General features: G+C 35.6%; 1 protein-coding gene across 2 annotated transcripts in view; it reads left to right on the forward strand.

Annotated features, from left to right (window-relative positions):
• DNAJC13 (DnaJ heat shock protein family (Hsp40) member C13) overlaps positions 1–15,325 on the forward strand; it is a 130,245-nt gene that overhangs the window by 24,423 nt on the left and 90,497 nt on the right. For both annotated transcript variants that reach the window (XM_032630187.1, XM_032630186.1), the window contains exons 3-10: positions 5,925–6,000; positions 6,802–6,951; positions 7,682–7,723; positions 10,410–10,610; positions 12,916–13,122; positions 13,214–13,309; positions 13,681–13,772; positions 15,104–15,270. In XM_032630187.1, coding sequence (XP_032486078.1) covers positions 5,925–6,000; positions 6,802–6,951; positions 7,682–7,723; positions 10,410–10,610; positions 12,916–13,122; positions 13,214–13,309; positions 13,681–13,772; positions 15,104–15,270 — 1,031 coding nt within the window. The remainder of the gene's footprint in view (positions 1–5,924; positions 6,001–6,801; positions 6,952–7,681; positions 7,724–10,409; positions 10,611–12,915; positions 13,123–13,213; positions 13,310–13,680; positions 13,773–15,103; positions 15,271–15,325) is intronic.

Raw genomic sequence — 15,325 nt, forward strand, 5'->3', positions numbered from 1 at the left:
GAATTTGCACTGAAAGTCTGATTGGCAGAAAAATTAGGTATGCTTCATATGAAGCTGAAGGCAGAACTTGGACCAGAGGGTGAAATTTGTGGAGAAGTATATATTGGCTTAGAACTAAGGAACAATAGTCAATATCTGCAGTACTGGAAAACAAATAGAAGGTTAGTTGGTTCTTTCGTACTGGTAGTCGTCAACTACTAAAAGTAGCCAACTTTACTCAAGGTACCCTAAGGGTTCGAGCTGTATGTTATGAGGACTAGATGAGGTAACATAAAAGCTGTCTTCCAACTCTGATTAGATGTGTTTGGCTTATTTGAGACCTGTTGCATAGACTGTCCACTGAAAGGATTGAGGATCTTAACTTTAAAAGTAACACACAAAGGTTTTATTATCCCAAGAAATTTGAGAATCATATTTTATAATAAACACAAGCTTTTTCTATACCTTACAAAAAAGTAATGTTTAATTTTCTCTATTTTGAGAGAACTGAATAATATGAATTTCTGTGCAGAAGGGTATGACATTGTGATGGTGGCCAATATTTTTGTAGTATCTCTTTCTATTGATACTATTGTACTTGCCTAATTGATATAAGCTAGTTAAGAAATTCAAATCCGAAATAAACTTTCATACAATAACCGACAGGTATCTTAGCTATTACTACTTTGAAGTTTATTTCAGATGTCTGAATTAGTTAACTAAATAACAAACAAAATATCTGCCCAGAGGAAACCAGGTCTTTAAGGGACTCTTATTCACTGCCACACCATTCAACCCAGCACACTATGCTCATTTAATATTGGATCAATCCATGATAATATTTAATATGCAATATCTGACCTAATGTATTAGTTTTTTCTCTCCCCCCCAAAAAAATTTGCCATATGGAAAAGAATCGTGATATAAAAAGTTGTTTCAAAGAAGAAAGCAATATTCATAAGGACTAGAAAGTTTAAGAATAGCATAACATTTTTATTTGCAGGAATTAATACAGGAGTGTGTTTTCATGTAAGTTAATATAAATTTAATCTGTCTGTTAAAAAATCTGAACATCACTTATCAAGATCCAAAACTGGAGTACATCCCCAGTTTTTGCTTCAGCGGTCTTGCTTTGCTGTCAGATGATCTTTCTTATCTTATCAGCACTATTGTTAGCACATCTTTTGTTCTTATCACCCAGTTATTTATCACCGATTGCTATGGGAGCAAAATGCCCCAACATAGAAAGCAGTTGTCTCAAATACTTGGTAATTTATTTGAGTATCATTAGTTTCCTGATTCTAAATAACCTTATAGTTAATGGGTAATGTAAATCATTTCTTAATAGGCTATCACATTGGAATAAATCTGTGAGTTAAGAAAACTTAAGGAGTGGAAGAAATGCCTACTCCCTACAGGCATTTAATGATGTGTGTGGCTTTAGTTCCTGAAGAAAAGGAAACAAGTGCAGTAAATATATTGAATATTATATATTTACTAATGAATATTAATTTCATTAATAATAATGAATATTAATTTCATTGGGGGCAAAGGTGTTTGCTTTCACATTTCATCATGTGTATGGCATCATCTGTCATATTTCTCATTTTGTCTACTTTAGTCTTTATTCCTTTTGTAGTTGATTTTATGTAGCTGTATATTTTGTAATAAGAACTTGTTTTTAGTATGATAATTTTTAAGAATTAGTCAAGAGATTCATCTCAGACCCATAGAACTGCAAATTAAATTATTATGATTTAAAAATGGCAATTTCATAGACTTCCCAGGTGGTGCAGTGGTTAAGAATCCGCCTGCCAATGCAGGGGACACGGGTTCGAGCCCTGGTTCAGGAAGGTCCCACATGCTGCAGAGCAACTAAGCCCGTGTGCCACAACTACTGAGCCTGTGCTCTAGAGCCCGCGAGCCACAACTACTGAGCCGGCGCACCACAACTACTGAGCCCGCGCACCACAACAACTGAAGCCTGCGTGCCTAGAGCCCGTGCTCCACAACAAGAGAAGCCACTGCAATGAGAAGCCCGCGCACCACAACGAAGAGTAGTCGCTGCTCGCCTCCACTAGAGAAAGGCCTCGTGCAGCAATGAAGACCCGATGCAGCCAAAAGAACAAACAAAAACCCCACAACATTGCAAATCAGCTATATTTCAATAAAAATTATTTTTAAAAAATTAAAATGGCAATTTCTCATTACAGATAATGAATAAAATGTATTTTCTTCCTAAAGATATGAACAGTCTTTTCCTGGTGTCACAATGGTTATGAAGAAAAAAATTGGTGTGCTGTTAATTGCTATCTGATTTATATTGTGTTTTAAAAGCAATAGTAAACTCATGGGTCATATAGATCTGAATGCATGGATTGGTCTATTTAGCTATTGGATAAACATTTATTGAGTACCTGGCTTTATGCAGTGCTGGGTACTATGCTAGGAGTTAGAGTTTCAAAGATAAGGAAGACATGTACCTCCTTGAATATATAGAGTATTTGTCTATTCTTTATGACTTAAGACACCAGTGACTTGGTGAAAGTAAAATTTAAGAGAAAAACCTTAAATTGCAGGTGTAACTAACATACCATACATGTGAGCTCATTCAGATTTTAATCTCTAAATCTGATTTCCAAGGGGCTTTTTAGATACTCTTTGAAGGTTTAGGGCTGCTTATAAAGGTTTTAAATGACCTAGAAGTATTTGCCCTAACGTTAAAGAGTAGTCCAGCAGCCATTCTAGAGGAGAGAGGCATGGGGAGCTCTTAGAAGAAAGGAAGGGGAAGAAAGGGGAATGGAAGGGAATTCTGAGAATTTTCTTGCAGCTCTCTTCTTAGGAAGGCTTTAGAGCTCTGTATTTATCTGAAAGATAGCTCTGAGTTTACCAGTCATGACAGTACTTTGGGCCTAATGAGCACCTCACTCCAGCATCCTTTTGCTGCAGGATCTAGACTGTGTTCTCTCCCATATGGTAGCCACTAAACATGCATGGCTATTTAAGTTTAAATAAAATATAAAATTCAATTGCCCATTAGCCACATTTCAAGTGCTCAATAGAGCTACCTAATTGGACAGTGTAGATACAGAATGTTTCCATCATTTTGGAAAGTTCTTTTGCACGGCACTAATCAGGATGAAAAAGTTACATGAGAAAAATGTTAGAAATTAGAAAGGGCTTCGTTGTGTGGAGGAAATTAGTATAGAATTGAAAAGTATATTTTCTTAACTGAGATCCTCTAAGATTTTGAATATGACAACATTAGTTGACATTTGGAACATTTCAGGCATTTAATTCTTACACTTTTGCTCCCAGAGTAAAATAAGTAAGTTCTGTAGTTTTATTTCAGGATTATAAAAATTGGCATGTTTGAAATGAACTCATGTACAAAACAGAAATAGAGTCAAAGATGTAGAAAACAAACATGTTTACCGGGGGTTAAGGGGGGGAGGGATAAATTGGAAGATTGGGATTGACATGTACATGCTACTATATATAAAATAGATAACTAATAAGGACCTATTGTATAGCACAGGGAATTCTACTCAGTACTCTGTAATGGCCTATATGGGAAAAGAATCTTTAAAAAAGTGGATATAGGGCTTCCCTGGTGGCGCAGTGGTTGAGAGTCCGCCTGCCAGTGCAGGGGACGTGGGTTCGTGCCCTGGTCCGGGAGGATCCCGCGTGCCACGGAGCGGCTGGGCCCGTGAGCCATGGCCGCTGGGCTTGCGCATCCGGAGTCTGTGCTTCGCAACGGTAGAGGCCACAACGGTGGGAGGCCCGCGTACCGCAAAAAAAAAAAAAAAAAAAAAAATGCATATATGTATATGTATAACTGATTCACTTTGCTGTACACCTGCAACTAACAACATTGTAAATCAACTATACTCCAATAAAAATTAAAAAAGACAAAAAGTGGCATGTTTGACTCAAGATGATTCTGAAAGTTAGAATTTGTGAATTCATATTTCTGTCATACGTTTGATTTCATTATGCAATCTTCTGAGGCAAATATTGCTTTAATAAGATTTTCTTTGTTCCCATTAATTGATTAAGCTTCTGAAGTTTTGAGACTTTTTATCTGTTTAGATAAATCCTCATCCACTTCACCAATCCTTCAACTTCTCCCCACTTTAGAAAGCAGCAAATGAATGTTTTTATGTTAAAAGGAAGGGCTCTCATTCTTTAGTGTCCCATTCCACTTTAGACATATGAAATTAGGGAGAAAAATTTGTAATATAGCAATATGGAAGATGAATACAATCTATCGTTTTTCCCCAAAATGGAAATTTCATCATTTTATTATATAATATTATGATTAGAAGAAATAATAGGGAAATTAAAATGTGAAAGAGAGCTCTCTTGATCTTAATGGGAATACTCCTAGTGTGTGACCCTTGAGTCAGCTAGTGGCTGCTGGATTAAGGTGCCTTTTTACTGTATTAGTAGTTTAAAGCAGAAAAGCACAGTCTTTTCCATACATATAAAAAGACATCTGGGGGGCTTCCCTGGTGGCGCAGTGGTTGAGAGTCTGCCTGCCAATGCCCCGGTCTGGGAGGATCCCGCGTGCTGCGGAGCGGCTGGGCCCGTGAGCCATGGCCACTGGGCCTGCGCGTCTGGAGCCTGTGCTCTGTGATGGAAGAGGCCACAACAGTGAGAGACCCGTGTACCGCAAAAAAAAAAAAAAAAAAAAAAAAGGCATCTGATTGTGTTTAACATACATTTTTGATCATTTAAAAATCTCTTATTAAAATACAAATAAATATTTCAATAAATATTATCAATTAATACATTCTTTTGATATTCAGCTGTTTTCCTAAAATGACTGTCTTTGGTCATGGTGTATTACTATTTGAACATGCCATTTGATTCATATTGATAGTATTTATTTAAAAATAGATTGGTGTATTTTTTTTCTTTTTTGTATTGACTTACCAGATTTTAGTATCACTGAAAGAATTGAGAAGCTGTCCTTAGTCTGTTTCTTGGAACAATTTAAGAAGCATAGGATTTACCTGTTCCTTTAAGATTTCATCTCCTTGTTTGAGCCTTGGTACTTTTTTAGGGTGTAATTGTTTGCAGCTTTTTAAAATTCTTCTATATAGGGATTGATTTATTCGTAATTTTCAAATTTATCAGCACAGACTTAGCATCATTTTTTTTTTCTGTGTCTATGGTTATAAATTCTTTCATTCCTAATTTTGTTTTTGTATTTTCTTAGACCTATTTTATTATTTTATTTCCAAAGAGCTAATTCTTCAGTTTTAAATAATTTTTTCTAATTCAGTTTCCACTTTTATCATTATGAATTGCTGTCTCTTCTAAAGGATTACTGATACCCAAATGGTTTTTCTCCTTCATATATGTTGCTTTAAGTGAAGGAAGTGAAGTGAGAAGTGAAAATTGCTTGTCTGTGATGTAGCCTTCCTACTTTTATAAAATTGCAGCACTTAAATGTAATAGGTAGTTGCTTAAATAGAAATTATTTAGATTCCAGAATAGTAGCGTGACAGACCAGTTGTAGGCCATAGCTTTTCCTTCATTTGCATCATGTTCTTGTCGAAAGGATATTTTGAAACAATTAGTAGTGTACAGTGTCTTTTTTATTTTAATAAAATTTTCCCATTTAGAATCTTTTGGCATCCTCTGGCAGTGATTTGCTAACTTCATGTATACTAACAGCACAAGATTGCTTGCATAGGTTTTACTTTTCTACTTAAGGATCTTACTGTTTCACAGTAAAATGAGTGATGGGTGGGTCTTAATACCAGTAGCATTTCAGAACATTAAAAATGTGAGAATATAAAACAAAGATATATTTAGTCACATTAATCAGTTAACACATTTCTATTTATTTATTGAAATGTTCCTTTTGTGTTATATGTATTTTGTTATAAAATGTTTCTTTTATTTAAGACTAAACTTAAGTACTTCCTTTGTAGGTATAAGCGTGTCTTTTCAGTTGGAACCCATGCGATTACTACATATAATCCCAATACCCTAGAAGTAACAAATCAGGTAATTATGTTAGAAGCTATTAGGTGTTTGAACTCCATTTGAATTTTAAAAGCCAGGTTAAAACCTGACCCATGACTCCCTGTCTGAAATCAGTACTTTAGGGTAGAAGTGTCAAATCTGAAAAAGATTAATATGCTTATATAATGCTAAGTGCTCAGGACCAAGCATAAATAAAGGGGGCATGTGTGTGCTTATTTCTAGGCTCTAAGGGGTATAACATTTTAATATGTTACTATTGATTACAGCAGTCTTTTTAATGTAAAATTTGTAAATTCTTTATAATTTTAAAGGTAGCCTTGTTACTATAATACAGGCATACATAAGTCAGAAGTGCAGTGGTTGGAAAATACTTGTAATGAAAGTAAGGTTACTATCTATAAAGGCAAGACTAATATGAATATGGATAAGTAAACATAAATATATTCTAGTTTATTTTAATTCTAAATTAGGTATGTTTTACAGATTCTTCTTTTTGTTGCTGTTTTTAACACATTTGTAGGTAATCATAAAATGCTATTCCCCAGTTCTTTTCACATCTATGTATTTTAATTGTTTTGGATTAATGTCATCAATTATTGAAGTTGGAAAACGGATAGGACTTCTTTATTGTCTCTGATGACTGAAAACGTTTAAAAGTTTGTTTTATAGAATTATTGTAAGACAAAACCATTTCTAGACCTCAGTACTGTTTTGTAAAATTTTCTCATTTAATCAGTGATTGTGAAATTAAAGTAGTAAAAATAAGTGTTGCATTTCCCCATAGTATAGCACAAGTTGAAAGAATTCCTTTCTTTTTGTTAGTGGCCTTATGGAGACATTTGCAGCATCAGCCCTGTTGGAAAAGGACAAGGAACAGAGTTCAACCTCACATTTCGTAAAGGCAGTGGAAAAAAGTCAGAAACATTAAAATTTTCTACAGAGCACAGAACAGAACTTCTTACAGAAGCATTGGTAAGAACCATTTCATGTTAATAAACTAAATTTCTCTCTTCTTTTTCTTAATGAAACAGTTACATTAAACTACAGATATTAATGTTCTGAGTCCCTGTTCCCACTATGCTTATTTTTTTCTTATTGACCCTTAACTTGACACTGTGAAACTTTCACTTTTTTCTTACTGACAGGCTGGTTAATCCCTTATATTTGATAGTTTTTAAATACATTATACAGAACAAAGCAGTTTTACGTTTAATTAATCTATCCTGTTTTTCAGTAAAATTTCACACTTTATTGAATATCCTTAAACTATAACTTTAATAACATTTTTTGTAATTTATTTATTTATTTTGGCTGCATTGGGTCTTTGTTGCTACACACAGGCTTTTTCTAGTTGTGGCGAGTGGGGGCTACTCTTTGCTGCGGTGCGGTGGCTTGTTGCGGAACACGGGCTTTAGGCGCACGGGCTTCAGTAGTTGTGGCGTGTGGGCTCAGTAGTTGTGGCATACGGGCTTAGTTGCTCCGCGGCATGTGGGATCATCCTGGACCAGGGCTCGAACCTGTGTCCCCTGCATTGGCAGGCACATTCTTAACCACTGCGCCACCAGGGATGTCGCTAATAACATTTTTTAATATCAGGGTTACCAAGTTGGGATTTTAACTTTGGATAGAAAGTACTGAATTGAAATGTGAGTCTTTCTTACCAATCTGTGGTTATAAACTATGCTTATATCTTCTCTTTCAGAGATTTAGAACTGATTTTTCAGAAGGAAAAATCACAGGAAGGGCAAGTATTTAACATTTATTAATATCTATCTTTATTATTTCAAATGTTGTGCTTTAGAAATCATTCCATGAACTGTGTGTTCCCTTTATGGCAAAGTTAAAGGGGAAAAAAATGAAACAACTTTAATGTCTCCTGATATCATGTGATAGAGAGATGAGTGTAATTTAACAGGAAACTCAAATATGAATAATTAGACTTATGACTGTTACTGCTGATAGTTGGGAAAAAATCTTCAGCTAGAACTCAGCATGAAAAACAGTGCTTCATTCACGAAGTCTTTATTCAGTATTCTAAAACAGCAAGAGAAGCTTCACACTGCTGATAATACTTGTTAGACCATGCAATAGTTGTTTGGTGTAGGAGATTCCTATTTCAGAAGTATTAAAGTTTTAAGAATGTTTATGTATTGAAACTGTCTTATTACATGTTCTTGCACTGGATCTGGCCAATAATGAAGCTTTGCAGGGTGCACTGACAGCTTTCAGGAAGTCATGGTTACTCATTAGAATTTAACTTTTCCAGGCCTTCTCTGGTCATGTTACAGCAGCATTTAAACTAAATCAGTCTTCTGGGGACGGTAAATGGGTGTTGATACCTTTTTCACTCCCTTGAAATAGGGGGGATGTAGAGTAATGTGTAAACTCATAGCACTGTCCAGAACGCTAGCTTCTGGCAGAAGGCAGGATCTGAACTCTCATATGCTGGCAGCACTGTCCCCCTGTTTTTTTTAAAAGCCCTCATCCTGTATATAGATGTTCTATTCCTGTTTTAGTGTCCCAAAAGCCTCACTGATCTCAACTCAAGCAATTGACTGGTTGCCCAGGAGCCATTTAAAATAGCTTAATGGCGTTTGGTGAGCTGCTTGTTTCTTATACATGATGAGGCACAATCAGATTTATATAAATCATAATTTGGTATGCTTATTATAGTTATTTTATGTTAGTGGGTGAGTTTTCTGTATATCTCATCTGTTTGGAAAACAACTGCTTCCAGAAGCATACTTAGAGATTTTGTTTATAAGCTTCCTTTTATATCCGTTAACTTCAGCAACTTAATACTTTTCAAAATTTTGTGGTGAAAACAGTATCCCTAGAAGATTGCCTGAAGGGCAGCAATTTTACATAAGTTGAATTTGGCCTCAGGCCTCTCATTGCCCCTGGATGTACTCTAAATCAGGGTCTCTCAAGACTGTCTTGGCCTCCACAGTCCTGAAGGACAATGATTTGTTTCCCTTGGCAAATCTCTTTACTTGACAGTTGATTATCAGCTGGAGGAATGGAGAGTATCCTGTGCGAGTGGGCTATGGGGCATGTAAACGAGCATAGTTGGGAAAAGCACCACTGTTTGTGGCCTCCCTTCTACCCCCACTTCTGCTGGAAAGGTGTGGCACTGCTCCATCCTTTAGTTCAGAATCAAGGCTCTAAATATATTCTTGGGTTAATGCAGGCCTTTTTGTCTTTCAGCAGAATTCCTTTTATGAAACCATAATGTGCATGATGCCATAGATCAGTAATGCTGAGGGGATTGATGTGGTATGATCCTATGAACTTCATTGCTGGGTTTAATGTTGGGGTATTAGCGGAGGTGTTTATTATCTAATGCCTTACTGTCTTTTCTGAACACCTGCAAGAGAATTTTTCTCTTATTTTAGTATTAGAAATAGTTGTACTCTTGAGCAGCAACCAGTTTATTTTTACCTTAAGAATCATGTAACTGACCATGCGTTCCTCTTCATATTGATGGGTAGAAAACTTTGTGGTCTTTTTGGGTAGACAAGGGAATGTTCACTACACATCTGACATTTTGTTATCCTTATTTTCTCTTTACCTCATTTTGCCTTTATTTTAAATTATTCTATACACATCATTTTAGTTAGCAGCCTCAATTAAACATTTTTTTCTTTTTAAGAGTAAAACTGGGTAGTAAATGGATGTTGACCATTGTAATTATTTCTGATACTAGGTACTTTAATTTACAAAGGAATGTTCTCTAAATGGAATTTTACTTGCTAATGAGATCAAACTTCTAAAGATAAGTTTCCAATGGTGTGATTAGAAAAGCCTATGGTGTTTAAATTGAATACTGTAACAACCCTGGAATGTGACTTAGCTCTTTTCTATATCTAACTTGGTTAAAAGAAGCATAGGGACCTCAGCTCAGTGCTCTGTGATGACCTAGATGGGTGGGATGGGGTCGGGGGGTGGGGGGAGATCCAAGAGGGAGGGGATATATGTATAAATATAGCTGATTCACGTCGTTGTACAGCAGAAACTAACACAACATTGTAAAGCAACTGTAATCTAATTTTTAGAAATCCATTAACAAAAGTTGAAATCTTTTCTCCAATAGAACTCTTGAAGAATAACATTTCTATTTAGGATTTCCCTAAAAAAAATTTTTTTATAGATTTGCATAAAGGTGACTTAAAATTGTTTCACAAAATATTGTAACCCAAACCTTTGTTAATTGTAAAAGGACATACTGTCTTCAGTTAGCATGAACATTCTTAACTGAATAAACATAAACCTCCAAATGTCTAAAATAAAAATGATTTTAACAATTTGGATAGTATCTCTACATATTTATAATTTTTGGTTGTTTCAGTAGTGACTGATAAGTTAAATGTAACTGTGTTTTATGGTAAACTTAAATGTGAATCTAAAAGTATTATTATCTTTCTCTCTAGAGATATAACTGCTATAAGCATCACTGGAGTGATATAAGAAAACCTGTCATTTTGGAAGTAACACCAGGAGGCTTTGACCAAATTAATCCTGCAACCAACAGAGTCCTCTGTTCCTATGACTATAGAAATATTGAAGGCTTTGTAGATCTCTCTGATTATCAAGGAGGGTTTTGTATACTTTATGGCGGATTTAGTAGATTGGTAAGTAGTGTTTTTAAAAAGCCATTTTAAAAGGGACATGACCATTTGAAGGACAGCAGAGTTAATTTTGAAATTTCCTGAGTCCTCAGGGAGGAAGTATGATATGTATTATGAGTGCAGGCTTTGGTATCAAAGAGACCTGAGCTTGAATCCCAATTTGCAGCTCTATAAAATGAGGAGAGTAATAGGTATGTTAATAGGTTTTTGTTTTTTGGATCGAATCAGATAATCTATGTAAAATGCTTAGCACAGTGTGTGGCTTAATATTCAATAAATGGTAGTTACAGTTTTATTTTCATTACTATTAATGTCTTACCTGAAGGTTTCTAAGCTTTCTTTGAAAAGGTATTTTAAAATCTTTTTTTTTATAGTCTTCTTTCCTTCGCCCAGCTATTTGTAATCTGAAATCTGAATATTCATTGAAACTTCAAATTTGGAATTTATTGCATGTTTTTGTCTTGAAATTCTGAATTATATGTAAATTTTGGGGGTACGGCAGAATGCCCTGTATGTTGGCAGTAGAAGCTGAGCTGTAGAAGATGACCATCTTTTTTTATAAGAAACGTCCTGCCTTAATTAAACCCCACATCTCAAAGATGAGCATTAAGAGGGTCTACATGGAGAGGCTCAGCTGAACTTACTCTCAAGAATCCTTTCTCTTGAGAATTTTAATTCCCATAGCTACCTTAATGTCCTGGGAACACTACTCCAAGATTTAATGTTCTGTAGATAAATTATCCATCCCTGGGTAACAGGGCCAGGGCAAGTCTTTTGGATATACAAGAAGCTAGAGGGTAGCAAAAGGGAAGTAAAAAGAATGGTGGGGCTTCCCTGGTGGCGCAGTGGTTGAGAGTCCGCCTGCTGATGCAGGGGACACAGGTTCGTGCCCCGGTCCAGGAAGATCCCACATGCCGCGGAGCAGCTGCGCCCGTGAGCCATGGCCGCTGAGCCTGCGCGTCTGGAGCCTGTGCTCCGCAACCGGAGAGGCCACAACAGTGAGAGGCCCATGTACCGCAAAAAAGAAAAAAAAAAAAAAAAAGTGGTGGATGGGGTGAACAATCTGACTTACAAAATATGTTAACTCTTCAGAGTTACAGGCCTTTACTCATCCTAGATTTCACTGCTTACCCAGATGATGGGTACCATCCTAGTGTCCCTCGTCTAGGAATGTACATGTAGACATTTTGTTACCTCTGAGTCTAGACCCAAAAGGTGAAGGCCCAAAGAGAAAATTAGTTCCTTCTCCCACACTAAAGCAGCCTAAAGCCTGCTGTCATAGTGCTGTCCAAAGGTCTTTCTCTTCCCTGGGTGGTGGAAATTTATAATTAACACCTTGGTGGAAAACATACCTAATTACAGAAATATGGCCTCACAGACCTTAACAGAATCACAGTAATTCACCAAGCCTTACAATGCATAAGGTAAACATTAAGGATAAGAATTGCCAACATTTTTTATTGCTTGATGGCATCAAGCACTTTTAAATTTTAATCATCCACTTTCTGAGCATACTGTCTGCCTTTTAAAAGATACTAGCTAAAATGAGACATTCACTACAAATATGAGACCATGACAGATCCATTCAGCAAACCTTCATCTGGTACCTGTTGCATCCATAGTGACTAGATATGCTGCTGGGAATAAAATGAGGTTTTAAAACATGATCTGATCCAGTGTTTCTCAGCAGGGTAGTTAGTGGCATTCTGGGCAGGACAGGTCTTTCTTGTGTGGGATTCTCCTGCCCTGCCCTTCACGGGATATTAAGCATTTCTGGCCTCCAGGTACCAAATGCAAATAGCAGTATATCCTTAACCTTTGTAATACACTCTGGAGGTTGGTTTGTAATATTCATAGGCCATTGACTTGTAAACATTTAAACATTCTTCAAGGTAATCTTGCAAGAAAGTCCACCATATAAAAACAGACGAAGTCAGAGCTACCTTAGTTGAAACTGGGAATCCTGTCCACATAGTACCCACGCCCTGACTGGACTTAGCTGGGGTCCCTGGGGCCTCTTTTGGAAGCCCCAGAGCGCTGTTTTCCACGCGGTGATGAGAACCAGACTCTGAGAAGTTAGGAGATAATTTCTATTCAGTGATTATTTTGCCAGGCTCTCTATCTCAGACTTTGTGATTTTAATTTAATAATAGTATTTCAGCCACAACACACTGCTTATTTACTTCTGATAAGATCTACCTTTTTCTGCTAGAAGTGCCCCTTCAGTCACTTTCCTATGAGTTGATTTCACTATGGTCACATTTTAGTTATTTCAACGCTGACTTTTTAAATTTCAAAATTTGTGCAGCATTTCTTTGCATCAGAACAAAGAGAAGAAATTATCAAAAGTGCAATAGATCATGCTGGCAACTATATAGGTATTTCATTGCGGATCAGAAAAGAACCTTTAGAATTTGAGCAATATTTGAATCTTCGCTTTGGGAAATACAGCACTGATGAATCCATCACATCTTTAGCAGAGTTTGTAGTCCAAAAAATATCACCTAGACATTCGGTAAGCCCATATGTTAAAAGTAAAAATTTGTTCATCTGATTTTGACATTTTTCTTCAATAATTTTTTAATATGTATCAATTTTGTTTGAAGGAACCTATAAAAAGAATTCTAGCACTTACAGAAACATGTTTAGTGGAACGTGATCCAGCAACCTATAATATTGCAACATTGAAGCCCTTAGGAGAAGTAAGTTTCAGCAATATTAGCTTCAATGAGATTTCTCCTTATTGATAAATTAGAATAATTTTCTTTCTATTTTAATATTTTTTAATGCCTAAAGAATAGGAAACAGGAAGACTCTGTATTCTTCGTTGTATTTACTGATCTTAGAACAATGAATATTGCAAAATTTATTTTCCAAGTATACAATGAAAACTTTTTATTTGATATTGTGTGAAAATTTGAATGAGACTTTTAAGTGGCTCTTAAAGTCTGATATTATAAACAAGTTACATCTTTAAATATTGACTTCTGTCAGCTAAATGATATGTAGTTTTTCTAATGAAATACTGTAAAACTAAATGTCTTTCGTGGAACTTGTGTTTTATTTTCCTTAGGTATTTGCATTGGTTTGTGACTCAGAAAACCCACAACTTTTTACCATTGAGTTTATAAAAGGCCAAATACGGAAATACTCTTCAACAGAGAGGTATTTTTTTAAATTCATCTAGCTTTTAAGATCCTAGTATGTACAGGGCAAAGTGCTTCATTAAAGTGCTTCATTACATAAGTTACATTAAAATTATGTAACTTAGGAAAAGACAACTCTATTTTGTTGCATATGTAAAATGTCCTTCATTTAGTTTTCAAGTTTCTAAAGAGTATAAAAATGGTGACTTGATTTTAAATGAAAGGATGAAAAATAAAGTGTATTTCTGAAACTTACACTTTTAAAGTATTTAAAAAATAGCACCTTCACTTTCATTCTTAAATTGTTTGGATAATGGCAGCAAGTTACTTTAATATAAATATAGTCAATGAAACTAACACAGCATTGTAAATCAGCTATAATTGTGTGCAGGTTTTGTGTGGATGTAAGTTTTAAACTCCTTTAGGTGAATACAAAGGAATGTAATCACTGGATCATAGGGTAAGAGGATGTTGAGTTTTTTAAGAACTGCCAAACTATCTTCCAAAAGTGGCTGTACCATTGTGCATTCCAACCATTTTGCATTCCAACCAGCAGTGAATGAGAGTTCCTGTTGTGTTCCACAGCCTCATCAGCATTTGGTGGTGTCAGTGTTCCAGATTTTGGCCATTCTAATACTGGTGTTGTGGTATCTTTGTTTTAATTAGCATTTTCCTGATGTCATATGATGTAGAGTGCCTTTTCATGTGTTTATTTGCTGTCTGTATATCTTCTTTGGTGACGTCTCTGTTAAGGACTTTGGATCATTTTTTAATTGGATTGTTTTTCTTATTGTTGAATTTTAAGAGTTCTTTGTATATTTTGGGTAATAGTCCTTTATCAGATATGTCTTTTGTAAATATTTTCTCCCAAACGTGGCTTGTCTTTTCATTCTCTTGATGAAGTTTCTTGAAAAAGTAAAACTGTAGAGACAGAAGGAGATGAATGGTTGCCTTGGGGTGATGGAAGTGTACAAAAACTGGTTTGTGATAATGATTGCACAACTGTACAAATTTACTAAAAATTACCAGACTGTATGATTTAATTGAATGAATTTTGTGATTTGTAAGTTATACCTCAGCAAAACTGTTAAAAATCTTAAAATTAAAAAACAAGAGGAAAACGTTAACACTCCATGCCTTTAGTAACTCATACATGGTATGTAACAGCAAAGTGAAGAGCTAGTATTGGAATGTCAGGTTCTCTCCTAATGCCACTGTTCTTTTTAGCTTCCCTTGTACCCAGAGTGCCCCCCTGAGTAGGTAACCTGCTAAAGGGCCTATGCTTCCTTCTAAATCAAAATTTTCTTAAATTATCAATCCTAAAACCTTTTTATTTTTAACCTTGCTTAGAGATTCCTTATTAGCAAGTTTGCTGGATGGAGTAAGAGCCTCTGGTAACAGAGATGTTTGTGTAAAAATGACATCAACTCATAAAGGTCAACGATGGGGGTTACTCAGCATGCCCGTCGATGAAGAAGTAGAGAGCCTTCATCTCAGATTCTTGGCTACACCTCCAAGTAAGTATTGATTTAAACGTAATTGCATTTCCATCCATCTACTTAACAATAATTT

This window comes from Phocoena sinus, chromosome 4, assembly GCF_008692025.1.
Source record: "Phocoena sinus isolate mPhoSin1 chromosome 4, mPhoSin1.pri, whole genome shotgun sequence".
NCBI lineage: Eukaryota > Metazoa > Chordata > Mammalia > Artiodactyla > Phocoenidae > Phocoena > Phocoena sinus.